Source organism: Papilio machaon, chromosome W (assembly GCF_912999745.1).
Source record: "Papilio machaon chromosome W, ilPapMach1.1, whole genome shotgun sequence".
Taxonomy (NCBI): domain Eukaryota; kingdom Metazoa; phylum Arthropoda; class Insecta; order Lepidoptera; family Papilionidae; genus Papilio; species Papilio machaon.
In genome coordinates, this window is record NC_060015.1 from 4,758,650 (window position 1) to 4,773,340 (window position 14,691).

At 44.4% G+C, this 14,691-nt stretch overlaps 1 protein-coding gene across 1 annotated transcript; it reads right to left on the minus strand.

Annotated features, from left to right (window-relative positions):
• Positions 1–3,531: 3,531 nt before the first annotated feature.
• Positions 3,532–6,168, minus strand: LOC123722958 (uncharacterized protein K02A2.6-like). Its single transcript, XM_045685509.1, has 2 exons — positions 5,993–6,168; positions 3,532–5,806 (listed from the first exon to the last, which is right to left on the minus strand). Exons 1-2 carry the CDS (start codon positions 6,166–6,168, stop codon positions 3,532–3,534), a joined length of 2,451 nt encoding a protein of 816 aa, XP_045541465.1.
• Positions 6,169–14,691: the final 8,523 nt, after the last annotated feature.

Below are 14,691 nucleotides of genomic sequence, written 5' to 3' on the forward strand. Positions count from 1 at the left end.
ATTCTGTTTAGGTCGAAAATTATGTTGTCATAGTCAGCTTTATAAAAATTATACCTCTCATTATAGATCTCCTTAACTACTTGCTTTTTGTTGGAAATTACTGTAATATTTAACGGTGGGTGGTGACAATCAACGATACTAATGGGGTTACTGGTTTCTTTAATTAAAAGTTCAGTTGTGTTGCATAAAACGAGATCTAAGATTCGCTGGTTAGAGTTAACAATGCAATTGAACTGGTTGAGGTCATTTTCCGCAATAAAATCAACAAACATTGCATCTAGGCTACTGCTAGGGTTACCAGTGGGTTGCAAATACGATACTCCCGGTTGTTGGGACCACGTAAGGTTAGTAAGATTGAAGTCACCTGCCAGTAGAACATGATCATTTTCTCTCATGACAAAGTTCGCATGGGAGATAAAATCTTCTAATTTATCTTTAGTGACGGGAGGTGGAAGATATACTGCACAGATTGCGATACGAGTAGGTTTACCCGAAATTTTAACATCAATAGTCACCCATAAATCCTCACAACTACTATCCCACACCATCATACGATGCGATGATATGTCATTACTAATTGCTATTAAAACTCCACCCCCGTTCTTCCCTTCCCTATCTCTCCTATAAACGGTGTATCTACTATCAAAAATTTCTCCATCGAAAACACTATTATTCAGCCAACTTTCAGTCAGAATATAAATATCATAATTGTTGTTCAATATATTAAGTTTGACTTCCCAACATTTGCTGCGCAGACCTATAACATTCTGATAATAAATTTTTAAATAGTTCATAATTAACACCTTACAAACAAAAACAATATGTGGTTCCAAATTAACGTAGGAAGCAAATAAAAATAATAAAATGGAACTAAATTAATACAGATAGTTCTTATTAAATACTGTACGCTAAGTCAGTGACTTTAACTGGTTAGCTTCACGGATAGTTCTGTGCTCTGACGTCTCCGTTTTCTTCATGAATATGCGACTATTTTTTACCCAAACGAATTTGTAATTTAGTTTTTTTGCTGCTTCTCTGGTCAGGGCATGTAATTTTTTAAGTTCTGGAGCGAGGTGCTCAAGCACATAAATTGAATTTTTCTCACCTCCGTAACCAATATGGCTGGTGTTCAATTTGTCATTGCGGTTCTTCCTATTGTACTGCATTACACTTGCGAGGAAAGCATCTCGACTCCGAGGACTCGCAAAAGTAACCACTACAGAGCGCGGTCGTTTGCTTTCTGGATTCATTTTGGCAATCCTTGTACACTTGTTTATATCACTTTCGGCGAGCTTATTACCAACCACTTTGGCGATTTGAGTAACGACGTTTATCAAGTTTTCTGCTTTATGTTCCGGTAAGCATTGAATTTCTAAATTGCTTCTTCGGGAGTACTGCTCGAAAATACTTAGTCGATTGCCTAAATCTTTTACTGTACTTCTCAGCTTTTCGTTTTCCTTTTTCAAATCATCATATTCAGTTTTTATATGGGTAATTGATTCCTTCATATCATTGAATTCTTTAAATATTTCTTTGTATTTTTCTTCAATTATTTTGGTCATCCTCATCTCCATATTGCCCAGGAGGTCATCCATCGTTTCTTGCATTATAGCCTTAACATTCTCTAACGTTAGGCTATCAATTGATTTTGCGGCCATATCGTTTTTATTACGTCGCATGGTAACATTAGATGTGGTGCTATCTTGATCAATATCGAAGCCGACAGTCCGTGTGAGGGAGATAGGACCATTTCGGCGGCTTAGAACGACATGCTGGGCAAACCCAGGAGTTTTTGTAGTCTAAGGAAACACTTTTGTATTTTTTAGCTGTGGTACTTACACACTCAAAATGATACTTTAAGGAACAGGTATTACATTTGAGTTGCTCCGGAGTGGAAATATCGCGCGCACATCCAGCGCATTTCTTAATGTTTTGTACCTTGGTACTCATATTAGGTTAAAGAAATGTTTTTAGTAAAAAAGATCGTAAGAGACTGATCTTCAACCATAAGCTCTTACAATACCTTATCAATTGTTATTGCTTAGACGAGACGCTGGCACACAACTATCACTTAGTATGCGTCAAGAGAGACTGCACATATTGTAATCGCAGGCACCTCCTTTTAATAACTCCACGCCATCAATAAGCAAATATTGGATAATTCGTATAATTCTTAATGATCACTGTTACATTATGTTTACGTAAAAAACATATGCTTATTATGTTTTAAATCTTAATAGTTCAAAAAATTCTTGTATTTTTCGGGTATATCAATAATTGTTCAGCCTAGTTTAATAACATTTAAAACTACACAAAACATTTGTTTATAGTAAACACTTTAAAGTCACACCTTCCTTATAACGCACAGAAAAACTATAACTATTACTTTAACTATAACTATTTTTTAAGATAAAATTACGAGCACGGATTTATAGAAGTTGTTTACGCACGGCGGTACGGTTCCGAACGGTTTCATTTTAACTACACATATAAATTCAAATGCTGAGTTATTACCTATTGATTTGCCTGAACTAAAATCTAACGCTACAAATTATACATTTTTAAATCAAAATATTAATACAGACGAAACATTCTTTCCATTCAACAGATTCTCTAACTTCAATCGTATGATTAACGCGACTGCTTATGTACTGCGCTTCACGCACAACAGCCGGCCGCGCCACAGAACCGATCAGCTGACGGGTGCGATCAATGTCGATGAGTTGAGTCGTGCAGTGATTATGCTAGCTAAGTTATCACAAAGGGAGTCATTTTCTTTGGAGTACAATTTGCTAAACAGTGGAAGGAATGTTAAGTCTAGCAACAGACTTTCAAGTCTAAATTTATTTTTAGATGAAAAGGACCTAATTCGCGTAGGTGGCAGAATAAAAAATTCTTTAGATTTTAATTATAATAAGAAACACCCTATACTTCTTTGTTCTAAGCACTATTTTACTCGCTTGTTATTTATTCATGAACACAATAAAGCTTTACATTGCGGGCCGCAGGCGCTGCTGTACCGCTTACGCGAGCAGTGGTGGCCGCTGTCCGGTAGGAATCTCGCGCGGAAGGTGACTCATCAGTGCGTCGCTTGCACACGGGCTAGGGGAAAAACGCTAAGCCCACTTATGGGCAACCTGCCTAAGGAGCGCTTGACGGCAGATTTTCCTTTTATTCGCACAGGTGTAGACTACGCTGGACCAGTGTACGTTTTAAATCGTAAAGGTAGGGGTGCTAAGTTAGTAAAATCCTATATCTGTCTGTAATATTTACAATGAAACACGAGTGCGCAGTCCAAGATGTTTATTGCCAACTGGCGTACAAAATTATCGCATCCAATAAGGTACTTTACATACAGTTGTTCTCAAGCTACCTACATTACACTCCTCTACACTAATTAAGAACTATCTTAAAACTATCTTACAACAATATGACAACATACTTAAACCCTAAGAAACTATTAACTAAGAATTACAAAACATAACATAATAAGAGTCTTAACTTAAATAGAATAAAATACAACAGTCTTAATTACTTAGGCTTAACTAATCGGCACTGCCTAATAGGGCGAACTCTAAGTGCGGCAGCCGCGGACACATGTCCTGACCCGCCCGGTGAAGCCGGAGCGGGCTGCGGCTGCGACGCCGGCGGCTCGGCCACGCGCGGCGCCCTCTCTCCCGTCGGCCCCTCCGACTCGTCCTCCTCCGACCCCGCGCCCTCGGGGTCTGATCCTTGAGCGTTCGCACTGTCTAGCTGTTCACCCAACACAGACGGGGCAGACGCGAGCGATTGCCTGCTCTCGCTCGGTCTCCTACGCAACTGATCGATATGTCTGTGCACCACCCCACCGTCGGATCCTCTTACCCTAAAGTTACTGCTTCCAAGAACCTCTACTACCTGCCCCGGAATCCATTTCTCCCCTTTCAGGTACTGCCTGTACCAAACCGTATCAGACTTGTCGAATGTCCGGTTGGCCCCGCCGGCCGCCTCCTGCTGACGTTGTTGTGCGCAACGCACTTTGCCCTCCCGATCCGGTCTAATTACATCGAGGCGGGTACGTATCGGTCTGCCGAGTAAAAGCATCGCCGGGCTCTCGCCAGTCGTACAATGTTCCACGTTACGGTAGTAAAGTAAAAATGACCACAGAGCCCTGTTTATGTCCCGCTTCTCTTGCAGCGCCTTTTTAATTATCCTCTTAAGCGTTTTAACCGCGTTTTCGGCTAACCCGTTCGACGATGGGTGATAAGGTGGAGTGAAAATGTGTTGTATGCCGTAATACTGGTTAAAATATTCGAACTCCTTCGAAGCGAACTGCGTACCGTTATCAGTGACGATCTGCTTCGGTATACCGAACCGGCTGAATAATTCATTTAAACGATCAATTAAATAGCTCGCCGAAACCCCCGTCATGTGGAAAACTTCGATCCACTTCGACATCGCGTCCACTACCACCAAAAATGTTTTCCCCCCGATTGGGCCCAAGAAATCTAAATGGAGGCGGGTCCAGGGGCGCGATGGCCAGGGCCACATGCGCGGTGTCTGCCGTGGCGGCGCGTCCGCCTGCGCCGCGCACGCCTCGCACTCCCGGCACGCGCGCTCCACCGCTTCGTCGATGCCCGCCCACCATACATAGCTGCGGGCGAGCGCCTTGGATTTTACTATGCCCATGTGGGGTTCGTGAATAATTTTTAAAATTTTACTTTTACATTTTTCGGGCACCACTAACCGGTGTCCCCACATAACACATCCTAACTCCTCGTACAACTCATTTCGCCTATTCCAGTACGGTTTCATATTTGTTAACTCGCAATGTGCAGGCCAACCGTCCCGTATGTATAGCAATACTTTAGCCAGTATTGGATCCCGTATCGTCTCGTTTTTTATTTCATTATAGTCTAAACATAAAGAATCTTGAATACAATGTAAGTACGTTTGCTCAGGCGGTGTCGGCTCGCTTTGTTTACAGTCGATCGGCAACCGCGACAGACCGTCCGCGCTATTTTCATTAGTTCGCACATATTCAATGTCGAACGAGTAAGCCGACAGAATAATCGCCCAGCGCTGCATACGACTAGCTACCATAGCAGGGATACCCGTGTTCGGACCGAAAATAGATACCAAGGGCTTGTGGTCTGTCCGCAACGTGAAATGTCGGCCGTATAAATATTGATGAAATTTATTTACGCAAAAAATTATAGCCAACGCTTCGCGATGTATCTGTGAATAGTTCTTTTCGGCATCGGTCAGCGTCCGCGACGCATACGCTACCGGGCGCTCGCCGCCGCTGCCGGCGTCGATCTGCGTCAGCACGCCGCCGATGCCCCGCCCACTCGCGTCGCACGTTACTACTAATGGCTTCTTAGAATCATAATGGGCTAGGGTGTCCACGCTACTAAGTATTTTTTTAATTTTAATAAACGCATTTTCACATTCCGCAGACCAATACCACTCTTTATCTTTCTTTAACAACTCATATAACGGAACCAACCTGCTACTCATATTCTTTATAAATTTCCCATAAAAGTTCAAAATTCCTAAAAATGACCTAAGTTCCGAAACATTACTTGGCCTAGGTAGTTTTGCAATAGCTTCGATTTTAGATGGGTCCGTTTTGATCCCGTCTTTACTGATTACGTAACCCAAGTATCGAATTTCGTTAACTAGGAAAACACATTTGCTAGATTTTAACTTGAGACCCGAATTATGTAGTCTGCTAAAGACTTCTTGTAATGCCTCCAAATGCTCGCTAATTGTTTTACCGCCTATGATCACGTCGTCTAAAAATATCTCCACATTTGGAATTCCCCTTAACAGATTGCACATTATACGCTGAAAAATTCCCGGACTGGACGCCAAGCCGTAAACGAGCCTATTATACCTATATAGCCCCCTGTGCGTATTGATAACGGTGTATTTTTTTGTGTCGTCTAGTTCAATCTGATTGTAAGCCTGTGACAAATCGATCTTGGAAAAGAAGCAAGCCCCGCTTAACCTAACCATTAAATCCTCGATCCGCGGCAAGGGGTAGCGATCGATCTGCAAAACCGGATTTAACGTTGCCTTGTAGTCAGCGCAAACCCTCAAGGATCCGTCCGCTTTATTTACCGGTACTAGAGGAGAGGCCCAGTCGGAGCAGTCGACGGGCTCGATGACGCCGTCGCGCAGCATGCGATCCAGCTCGGCGTCGACGCGCTCGCGCAGCGCGTACGGCAGTGGCCGCGCACGGTGGAACACCGGCGTTGCCCCCTCCCGCACGCGCAGCGTCGCCTGGCCACCCGTAAAGCGACCGAGTCCGCCACTGAATAATTCCTTATACCTAGAACATAATTTATTTAACTCAGTAGACCATGTTATTTTCCCATTATTAACGTCTATCTTATGACAAACACTCAACATTGGAACTCTTATATTTAACTCGGTGAGCCACTGTCGACCGAGTAATGATGTATTACCACCAGTGATAATAAATAATTCCAACCTTTTTTTGTGGTCACCATCTCGGACCATTGGTTTGATTAAACCTAACGGCTTTATTTTTGAGCCGTCATAAAAATTTAAAATTAATGCACTGCTTTGTATACGATGATGCTTGAAGTATAGGTTGTATGTGTCAGCACTTATACACGATACGGCCGAGCCAGTATCCACTTCCATATTAATAGTGACCGCGTCAACTACGACGGGAAGACTCACCGGTCTGTAATCGTTGAGGCAGAGGTGGTGGAAGTTCTCCTCCAGGCTCTCCTCGCCGAGATCTTCTGCTCCCGCGTAATTCAGCTCGGCACGGTCGCCGGCCCGCCGTCCGCCGGAGCCACGTCCGCCGCGCTCGGGACACGCGCGCCGTAAATGACCCTTCCGCCTGCACCAGCTGCACATATAATTACGGAACCGACATACTGCATACCGGTGATCCGACGACCCGCAGCCTGTACAAACTGCATACCGGCCTACGTCCCTCTCGCCTGCGGCCGCACCGCCACGCCACCTCTCCGCACCTACTGACCCGCTCTGTCCGCTCTGTCCGCCACGCAAACCAGGTGCGCCGTCCCGCGCTCCCTTGCCTCTTAATACCCTAGGAAGAACACCACGCTCACCGCCATGACTTATCGCATTCACTGCTTGTATTGCTTGACTGCCACCGTCCAGAGGCTTCTCAACTGCCGCCGAATCCCGCTCTGCCGCTTCCAACGTGCTTGCTATTTTAACTGCTTTCGTATAGGTCAAAGAGTCGTCTTCGGCGAATAGGCGCTGCCGTATGACATCACTGCGGAGGCCACACACAAATTGATCGCGCAGATTCTCGTTGAGGTTGCTTCCAAACACACAGTACCGCGATAATTTCTTGAGTTCCGCCACGTATTCCGATACATTTTCCTCGGTGGTCTGTCTGCGCTGCCTGAACTTATATCGTTCGGCCAGCACGGAAGGCGTCGGTTCCAAGTGTTGTTGCATTAAATCCACCGCCTCCTTGAACTTGAGCTCAGAAGGTTTCCTGGGGCTGGCCAAATTTACTAAGAGTTCATAGGCTTCCTCTCCCATAACTGCGATCAATGTCGGCAGCTGAACCTCCGGCTTGATTCCGTTGGCAACGAAGTACATCTCGAGCCGGTCCACGTAAGACGCCCACGCAGCACTCCGCATTTCAAAAGCGCCGATTAGTCCCACCGACATCTCGAACGTAAACAAGTGTAAACACCGTGCAACACCCTAAACGACTGCACAACGCACAAATATCACACCCGCACGTCTTTCGTTTTATCCTCGTCGCCACTGTAATATTTACAATGAAACACGAGTGCGCAGTCCAAGATGTTTATTGCCAACTGGCGTACAAAATTATCGCATCCAATAAGGTACTTTACATACAGTTGTTCTCAAGCTACCTACATTACACTGTCTTTTTATTTGTTTTACTACTCGCGCTATTCACTTAGAGCTTGTCAGCGACCTTTCCACAGATGCATACCTCCTCGCTCTCAAACGATTTACTTCTCGACGTGGAAAACCATGTCAAATTTTCTCAGACAATGGACGAAATTTTGTAGGTTTAAACAATGAGTTTGCTCAGTTTTTATCATCTTGTAGTAAAGACGTTGTAGATTACGCAAATAGTCAAAATATTAAATTCTCGTTTATCCCTCCTTATTCCCCGTATTTTGGTGGCTTGTGGGAAGCGGGGATCAAATCATGTAAGTACCACCTGCGGCGAGTGCTCGGCAATGCTCATCTGACGTTCGAAGAATTCGCTACCGTACTCACACAGATAGAAGCAGTGCTAAACTCACGTCCGCTGGTACCTCTGTCTTCGGATCCCTCTGATGGCTATCCCCTCAGCCCTGGCCATTTCTTTATTGGCCGACCTCTCACGGCACCGGTGTGTGAAAATGACCTGCAACACTTACCTGTACACCGGTAGAGCCGCTACCAGAGAGTGGAACAGCTGCGGCAGCAGTTTTGGATGCGCTGGGCTAGAGAGTATATCTCGGAGCTACAAATCAGAGCTAAGTGGAGGGAAAATACGGCAGAATTGAAGCCTGATACGCTTGTCCTTGTCAAAGACGTGGCTCTTCCGCCGTTGAAATGGCCACTTGGTCGCGTGGTGAAGACAATTCCTGGTGAAGATGGCATCTCCAGAGTGGCGGACATCAAGACAGCATCAGGCGTCATAAGACGGTCTTACACAAAGATCCAATCAAAGTGCGAAACCAATATACGTACTTGTCGCCTATTGGCTAATTACCCCCACCCCGCTATCCTAGATCATTGTATCAAAAACCAGAATACATTTCAAATACGGAAGACTATACGTTGGTTTGATTTCAAAGTTCCAAATCCTCAAACGCCTCAACACTTTTAGTTTTTTCCAAACCTTATGTAGCTACACACACGCCGCTACATAAACTGGTCCTTCGAGCCGGATTTGGATCGTGGATTTGCAATTTTACGAGGATTTGGATTGATCCAGGAGCACATTCCCGTCACCGCCCGTTGAGTACTTTTGTGGTTGTTCCCATTTTCACAAGTCACCATTATGCCTTTAATGGATAGGGACAAGTCTCCATATAAAAATACTACAGATGAGAAAGCTGAGCAGGTCATTCGCGACCTCATCAGGAAAAGAGGTATTCTCAAGGGCAGGTTAACGAAGTTTGTGAATCATCTACATAGTTTAGTAAAACCGCTGGGTCAGGAGTCCAGGATAGAATTAAAATTGCGCATGGATGGGGCAGGCATTCTATTTTCAGAATTCAATTCAATACAATCAAAGCTCGAGGAGACTGTCTCTGAGTGTGATATCGACGAGCAGTTAAATCAGCGTCAGCAATTCGAGGACTGTTACTACAGCACACTTTCAAAAGCTGAATCCCTTCTTGGTGTCGGTAGGGAGGTCGCTGAATGCCTAAAATGTGTTCTCAAAATCAGTCGTCAATTAAATTACCTGTCATCACTTTACCTACCTTCGACGGTTTATACGAGCACTGGCTAGAATATAGGGACACATATTTATCACTGGTGCATAATTCGACGGATATTACCGACATACAAAAATTTCATTACCTAAAATCGTCACTAAAGGGAAGTGCTGAAATGGTAGTTGTAGTATTGGGAGACTAGTAAAATTAAACAACATCTTATGAATGCATATTAACGACTGACTTTATTAATCTACCGTCTTTACAACTCTCATTATTTATATGCCACATGCCCTTTCTTTATACACAGTGAATTTAGAATGAAAACAAACAAAATTAGTTTACACTGTTTATCACATCAATCCATTAAACACTTACTTAATCAACAGAATATATTATAACAAACCTTATTGACTTCCTTATTACATATATTCATATATTAGGTCCTTACATATGAAATTGGCGTTTTTCGTACTGGCCACTTTAATCACGAATTTCTCCTCTTTGGTAAGGAATTCCAAATTCAAATTTGTACAGCTATAGACTCATGTATTTGTGGTTCTATGACCGTCATTCATTTGTTTTTTTTCTTCTGTTTTTTTCTGTTTGCGTCACTCATTTTACAAAATGGAAAACTTAAAATATCGCATTATTTACGAGTACGAGTTCCGCCGTGGCACTAGTGCTGCGGAAACGACTCGAAGGGTGAATGATGTGTATGGCGGTCGTGTTGCAAAAGAAAACACAGTTCGTTTTTGGTTCCAGCGTTTTCGTTCTGGAAATTTCGATCTGCAGAACAAGCCCCGTGGACGGCCTGAGACTCAAGTTGATAATGAAGAGTTGAAGGCTATTGTGGAAGCGGATCCATCGCAAACCACGTCCGAGTTAGCTGCAGGCTGCGATGTTAGTGATAAAACTGTTTTAATTCACTTGAAGCAAATTGGGAAGATTAAAAAGCTTGAAAGGTGTGTACCTCACGAATTGACTGAAGCAAACCGGCAAACGCGCGTCGACTGTTGCGTTACATTACTAAACCGGCACAATAATGAAGGTATTTTAAACCGAATCATTACCTGTGATGAAAAATGGGTTCTTTACGATAATCGGAAGCGCTCAGCGCAATGGTTGGATCCTGGCCAGCCAGCCAAATCCTTTTTTTTTTTTTTTTTTTTTTTTTTTTTTTTTTTTTTTTTTTTTTTTAAGAGGGGAAATGCAGTTACGCACCCCTGCGCCGGGAAGTGCAATGGCGCAGGGAGTGTGGGACTCGCCTAAAGACGTTCGGCCATACCCACTAAAACCCCTCGGGCCCTCCACGTCGCCTTGCGGCTGGGACACGGGAACACTCGCGCAATCTTCCGCGACCCAGCCGGCGACCGTCCGCTACCGCAGACTCACATCCTCACGGGGGCAGGGAGTACCCCCCACAACGCGCGTCGTAAGGCGCACCCATAACGCCGGGAGCGCCTAGCACCTAAAAGGTATGCGGCGGACGATGGGGCAATGGGCCGTCCATCGCCCGGAGCTCTCCGCTAAGGAGGTAGACGGCGGGTGTGCGCCTGCCGCCTGCGTCCATCGCGACGTCGGCGAAGAGGGTCCGCGGCTGCGTCCTCCTCTCGCCGTCGTTCTGCCGCCTCCTTCAGCGCCATCACCTCCTCGCAAAAGGAGGCGACAGCGTTCCAGGAACTCTCACTACCCACCATCGCGTTGACGACAGCGGGCAGCGAGAGGTCCCTCCCTATTTCTGCCGCGAGTGCGGCGCGCTGGTCCGACCAGTGCCCACAGAACTCCAGCGTGTGCTGGGCCGTGTCCTCAGCATGGCCACACTCGTGGCACCTCGCATTGGGCTCTCGCCGCGCAATCCGGCACAGATACGCCCCGAAACAACCGTGCCCCGAGAGTACCTGCACCAGACGGAACGTGAGAGCCCCGTGCTTCCGACCCATCCAGAGCTCGAGGACGGGCCGGATCGCCTCAATCGTGCGTTGGCCTGCAGACGCCGTGAGCAGCCGCTCCCGCCAGACAGCAATGAGCTGCGCCTCCGCCGCCCGCCGCCACGCACCCTCCTCGACCGCGGGAGGAGGCTCTCCCCGGGATCGGGCTTCCGCCCTCCGCCAGTAGGCGCCGGAGAGCACCTCTGCGACGAGGTCCCATGGCGGCGTCCCCGCCAGCACACAGGCCGCGTCGCACGACACTGTGCGATATCCACGGGTCACTCTAACCGCCATGACCCTTTGCGGCTTGCGCAGCAGGGCCCGAGTCCGGGCGGTCAGAGTGTCTGCCCAGATGGGCGCACCATACAGCGCCATGGATCGCACGACGCCTGTGTACAGGCGACGACACCGCGAGCCTGGGCCGCCAAGGTTCGGCAGGAGACGGCTAAGGCCCCCGGCCGCCCCCAGGAGCTTCGGTACCAGTCGCCGGAAGAGCCAGCCAAATCCTGCCCCAAGCGAAAATTAACCCCAAAAAAGTTACTTGTAAGCGTTTGGTGGACTAGTGCCGGTATTGTTCATTACAGTTTTCTCAAATCTCACCAGACTATTACGGCTGATGTCTATTGTCAGCAATTGCAAACCATGATGGAAAAGCTAGCGGCTAAACAACCTAGGCTGGTCAATCGCTCCACGCCACTGCTGCTTCACGACAACGCTAGACCACACACTGCGCAACAGACGGCTACTAAATTAGAAGAGCTTCAATTGGAAAGTCTAAGACATCCTCCGTACTCCCCGGACTTTGCTCCAACAGATTACCATTTTTTTCGAAATTTGGATAACTTCTTGCAAGGGAAAAAATTCAACTCCGATGGGGCAGTCCAAATCGCCTTCAAAGATTTTATTGATTCCCGTCCGACTGGTTTTTTTAGTAAAGGGATCAATGAACTACCTATGAGATGGCAAAAGTGCATAGAAAATAATGGTTCATACTTTGATTAATTAAATATATTATATTAAAAAATATTCGACTTTTTGTTCCTCCCATACAAAACGCCAATTTCATATGTAAGGACCTAATATATAATATATTGTATTTCATTTTTTTTTTACTAATTTTTTTTTTTTTAATTTTTGTATTTTTTTTTGCACAAGACAAAAAAAAACAAATAGAAAGTAATAAAAATGTACAAACAGTTATGATTACTGATAACACAATAAAAATTATGGAAAACGCTTAGGTGGACGAATCTGCCTTCCCGATCGAGTTACATAGTTACTATCTGATGTATTTTGTGATAGATTTTGTTGTGAAACTGAGTCATCATTTTCGTTATCTAACGGGAATGGTTGTATGTTATTATTGTTATTGTTAGATGTTACAGGTAACGAATACGCGTTGTAATCATTAAATGTATGTTTTTGTCCGCTTGTGTATGTCCTTATGTGTTGTCTGTTACGGCGGTAGTGTCCACCATCCGGCGTGCTTACTCAATATGAGCGCGGCTCAGCCGCTTGATTGAGCACGCGAGCGTGCACCCAGCGAACCCTGCCGCCGGTACTAGGCGCTTCGCGAATCCGTACCTGTTCCCCCGGCTGCAATGACCTAAGTCGTTTAGTGTGTTGATCATAATATTCTTTTGCTTTTTGAATTTTTTGTGTTCTCATTTTCACCACTTGTGATTGTTTGGGGATTGATGGATGTAAGAGTTTTTGTACTATCGGTAACCTGGTATTTAACCTACGATCCATTAAAAGTTGCGCAGGTGAAAACTTTTCCCCTGTAATTGGCGTGTTTCTAAAATTAAGTAATGCTAAATATGGGTCTTTTTTATCATTTAAAGCTTTTTGCAATAGATTCTTGACAGTTTGGACATTACGTTCCGCAAGGCCGTTCGAGCGTGCGTAATACGGTGAGCTAGTCACATGTTCAAATTCCCATTCAGTTTGAAAATTTACAAATTCATTAGAGGTAAATTGTTTAGCGTTGTCAGAGATAAACTTCTTTGGTATGCCGTGCCGAGCGAAAATGCTTTTTAATTGACATATCACCGTGTTACTATTTAAATCATGGAGCGTTACGACCTCGACGAATTTTGAATAGTAGTCTACTACTAACAAGTAGTTTTTATTACCCATGTGAAATATATCAGTGGCGACCACCTGCCACGGTGTTTCGGGCACCTTGTGTGGGACGAGGGGCTCGCGGGGCTGTGCGGGTGCGCGCTCCGAACACGTCTCGCAGCCCGCGACCGCACGTTCGATCTGTGTTGACATGCCCGGCCACCACATTACATCTCTAGCTCGCATTTTACACTTTTCTATGCCCAGATGTCCCTCATGTATGCGATCTAACATCTCTTTTCTTAAACTCTCCGGTATTACAATACGATCACCCCTGAACACGATCCCTTTTTAGCCGACTTCAAAAAGAAGGAGGTTATCAATTCGACTGTATTTTTTTTTTTTTTTATGTGTGTTACCGCGAAACTCGGCCCCTGGTGGTCCGATTTTGATAAAAATTATTTTAATCGAAAGGAAGTGCTTGCAGGTGGGTCCCATTTTTTTGTTTTTTTTTTAAAATAACTAGAAGACTAGTAGATTTTGAATATAGCTTCAAAATTTGTTGCGGAAATTAGGGACATTTTTGCTTTCAGCGCTTACGTAGGCTAAACTATAGGACCTACATAAAAATGATGTATGGCGAATTGTAGCTCTTTAAATGTGCTAAATAAAAGTCCGCGATAGCATATATCTATCTTTTATAGTTTTCTCACAATAACCATTTTTTTCTTTAGAAACATTAATTAAATTCATGCCCTATTTCCGACGCTATTATTCAAGTTCAGTATTAACCCTTATGTAAATAAATATGTTCATTATCAAGAGAATTTAATGTAGATTATATTTGCAATTGAAACTATATCATTCTGTCTAATAGTTTAGGAGATATCGTAAGAATAAAATTACGCGGAAACGAAAAATGCTACATCGCGTTACAATGAATAGCACAAATTTGCTTTCTGGGCTTACGTAGGTCAAACTATACGACCTACATTAAAATGATGTATCGAGTAATTATAGATCCTTAAATTTGCTAAATAAAAGTCTTAGGTGGCATATATCTATCATCTATGGATGTCTCACAAAAACCATGTTATTATGAACAAACTTCGATTAAATTGCACACGAAAAACAGCGTCGTAAGCTTACGGCGCTATTATATTATATTCGATATGAATCCTTATCCAAATAAATATGTTTGATGGCTAGAGTATTAAATGCAGATTACATTAGCCTTTAAACTATGTAATTCTGATCAATAGTTTGGAAGATATTAAATTATT

Excerpts from the sequence above, each read along its gene's own strand:
- LOC123722958 (XM_045685509.1), bottom strand. The coding sequence starts at position 6,168 with ATGCTGCGCGACGGCGTCATCGAGCCCGTCGACTGCTCCGACTGGGCC. Across the intron at positions 5,807-5,992 it reads ATCGAGGATTTAATGGTTAG|GGGAATTCCAAATGTGGAGA; the intron begins GTTAAGCGGGGC and ends CAATCTGTTAAG.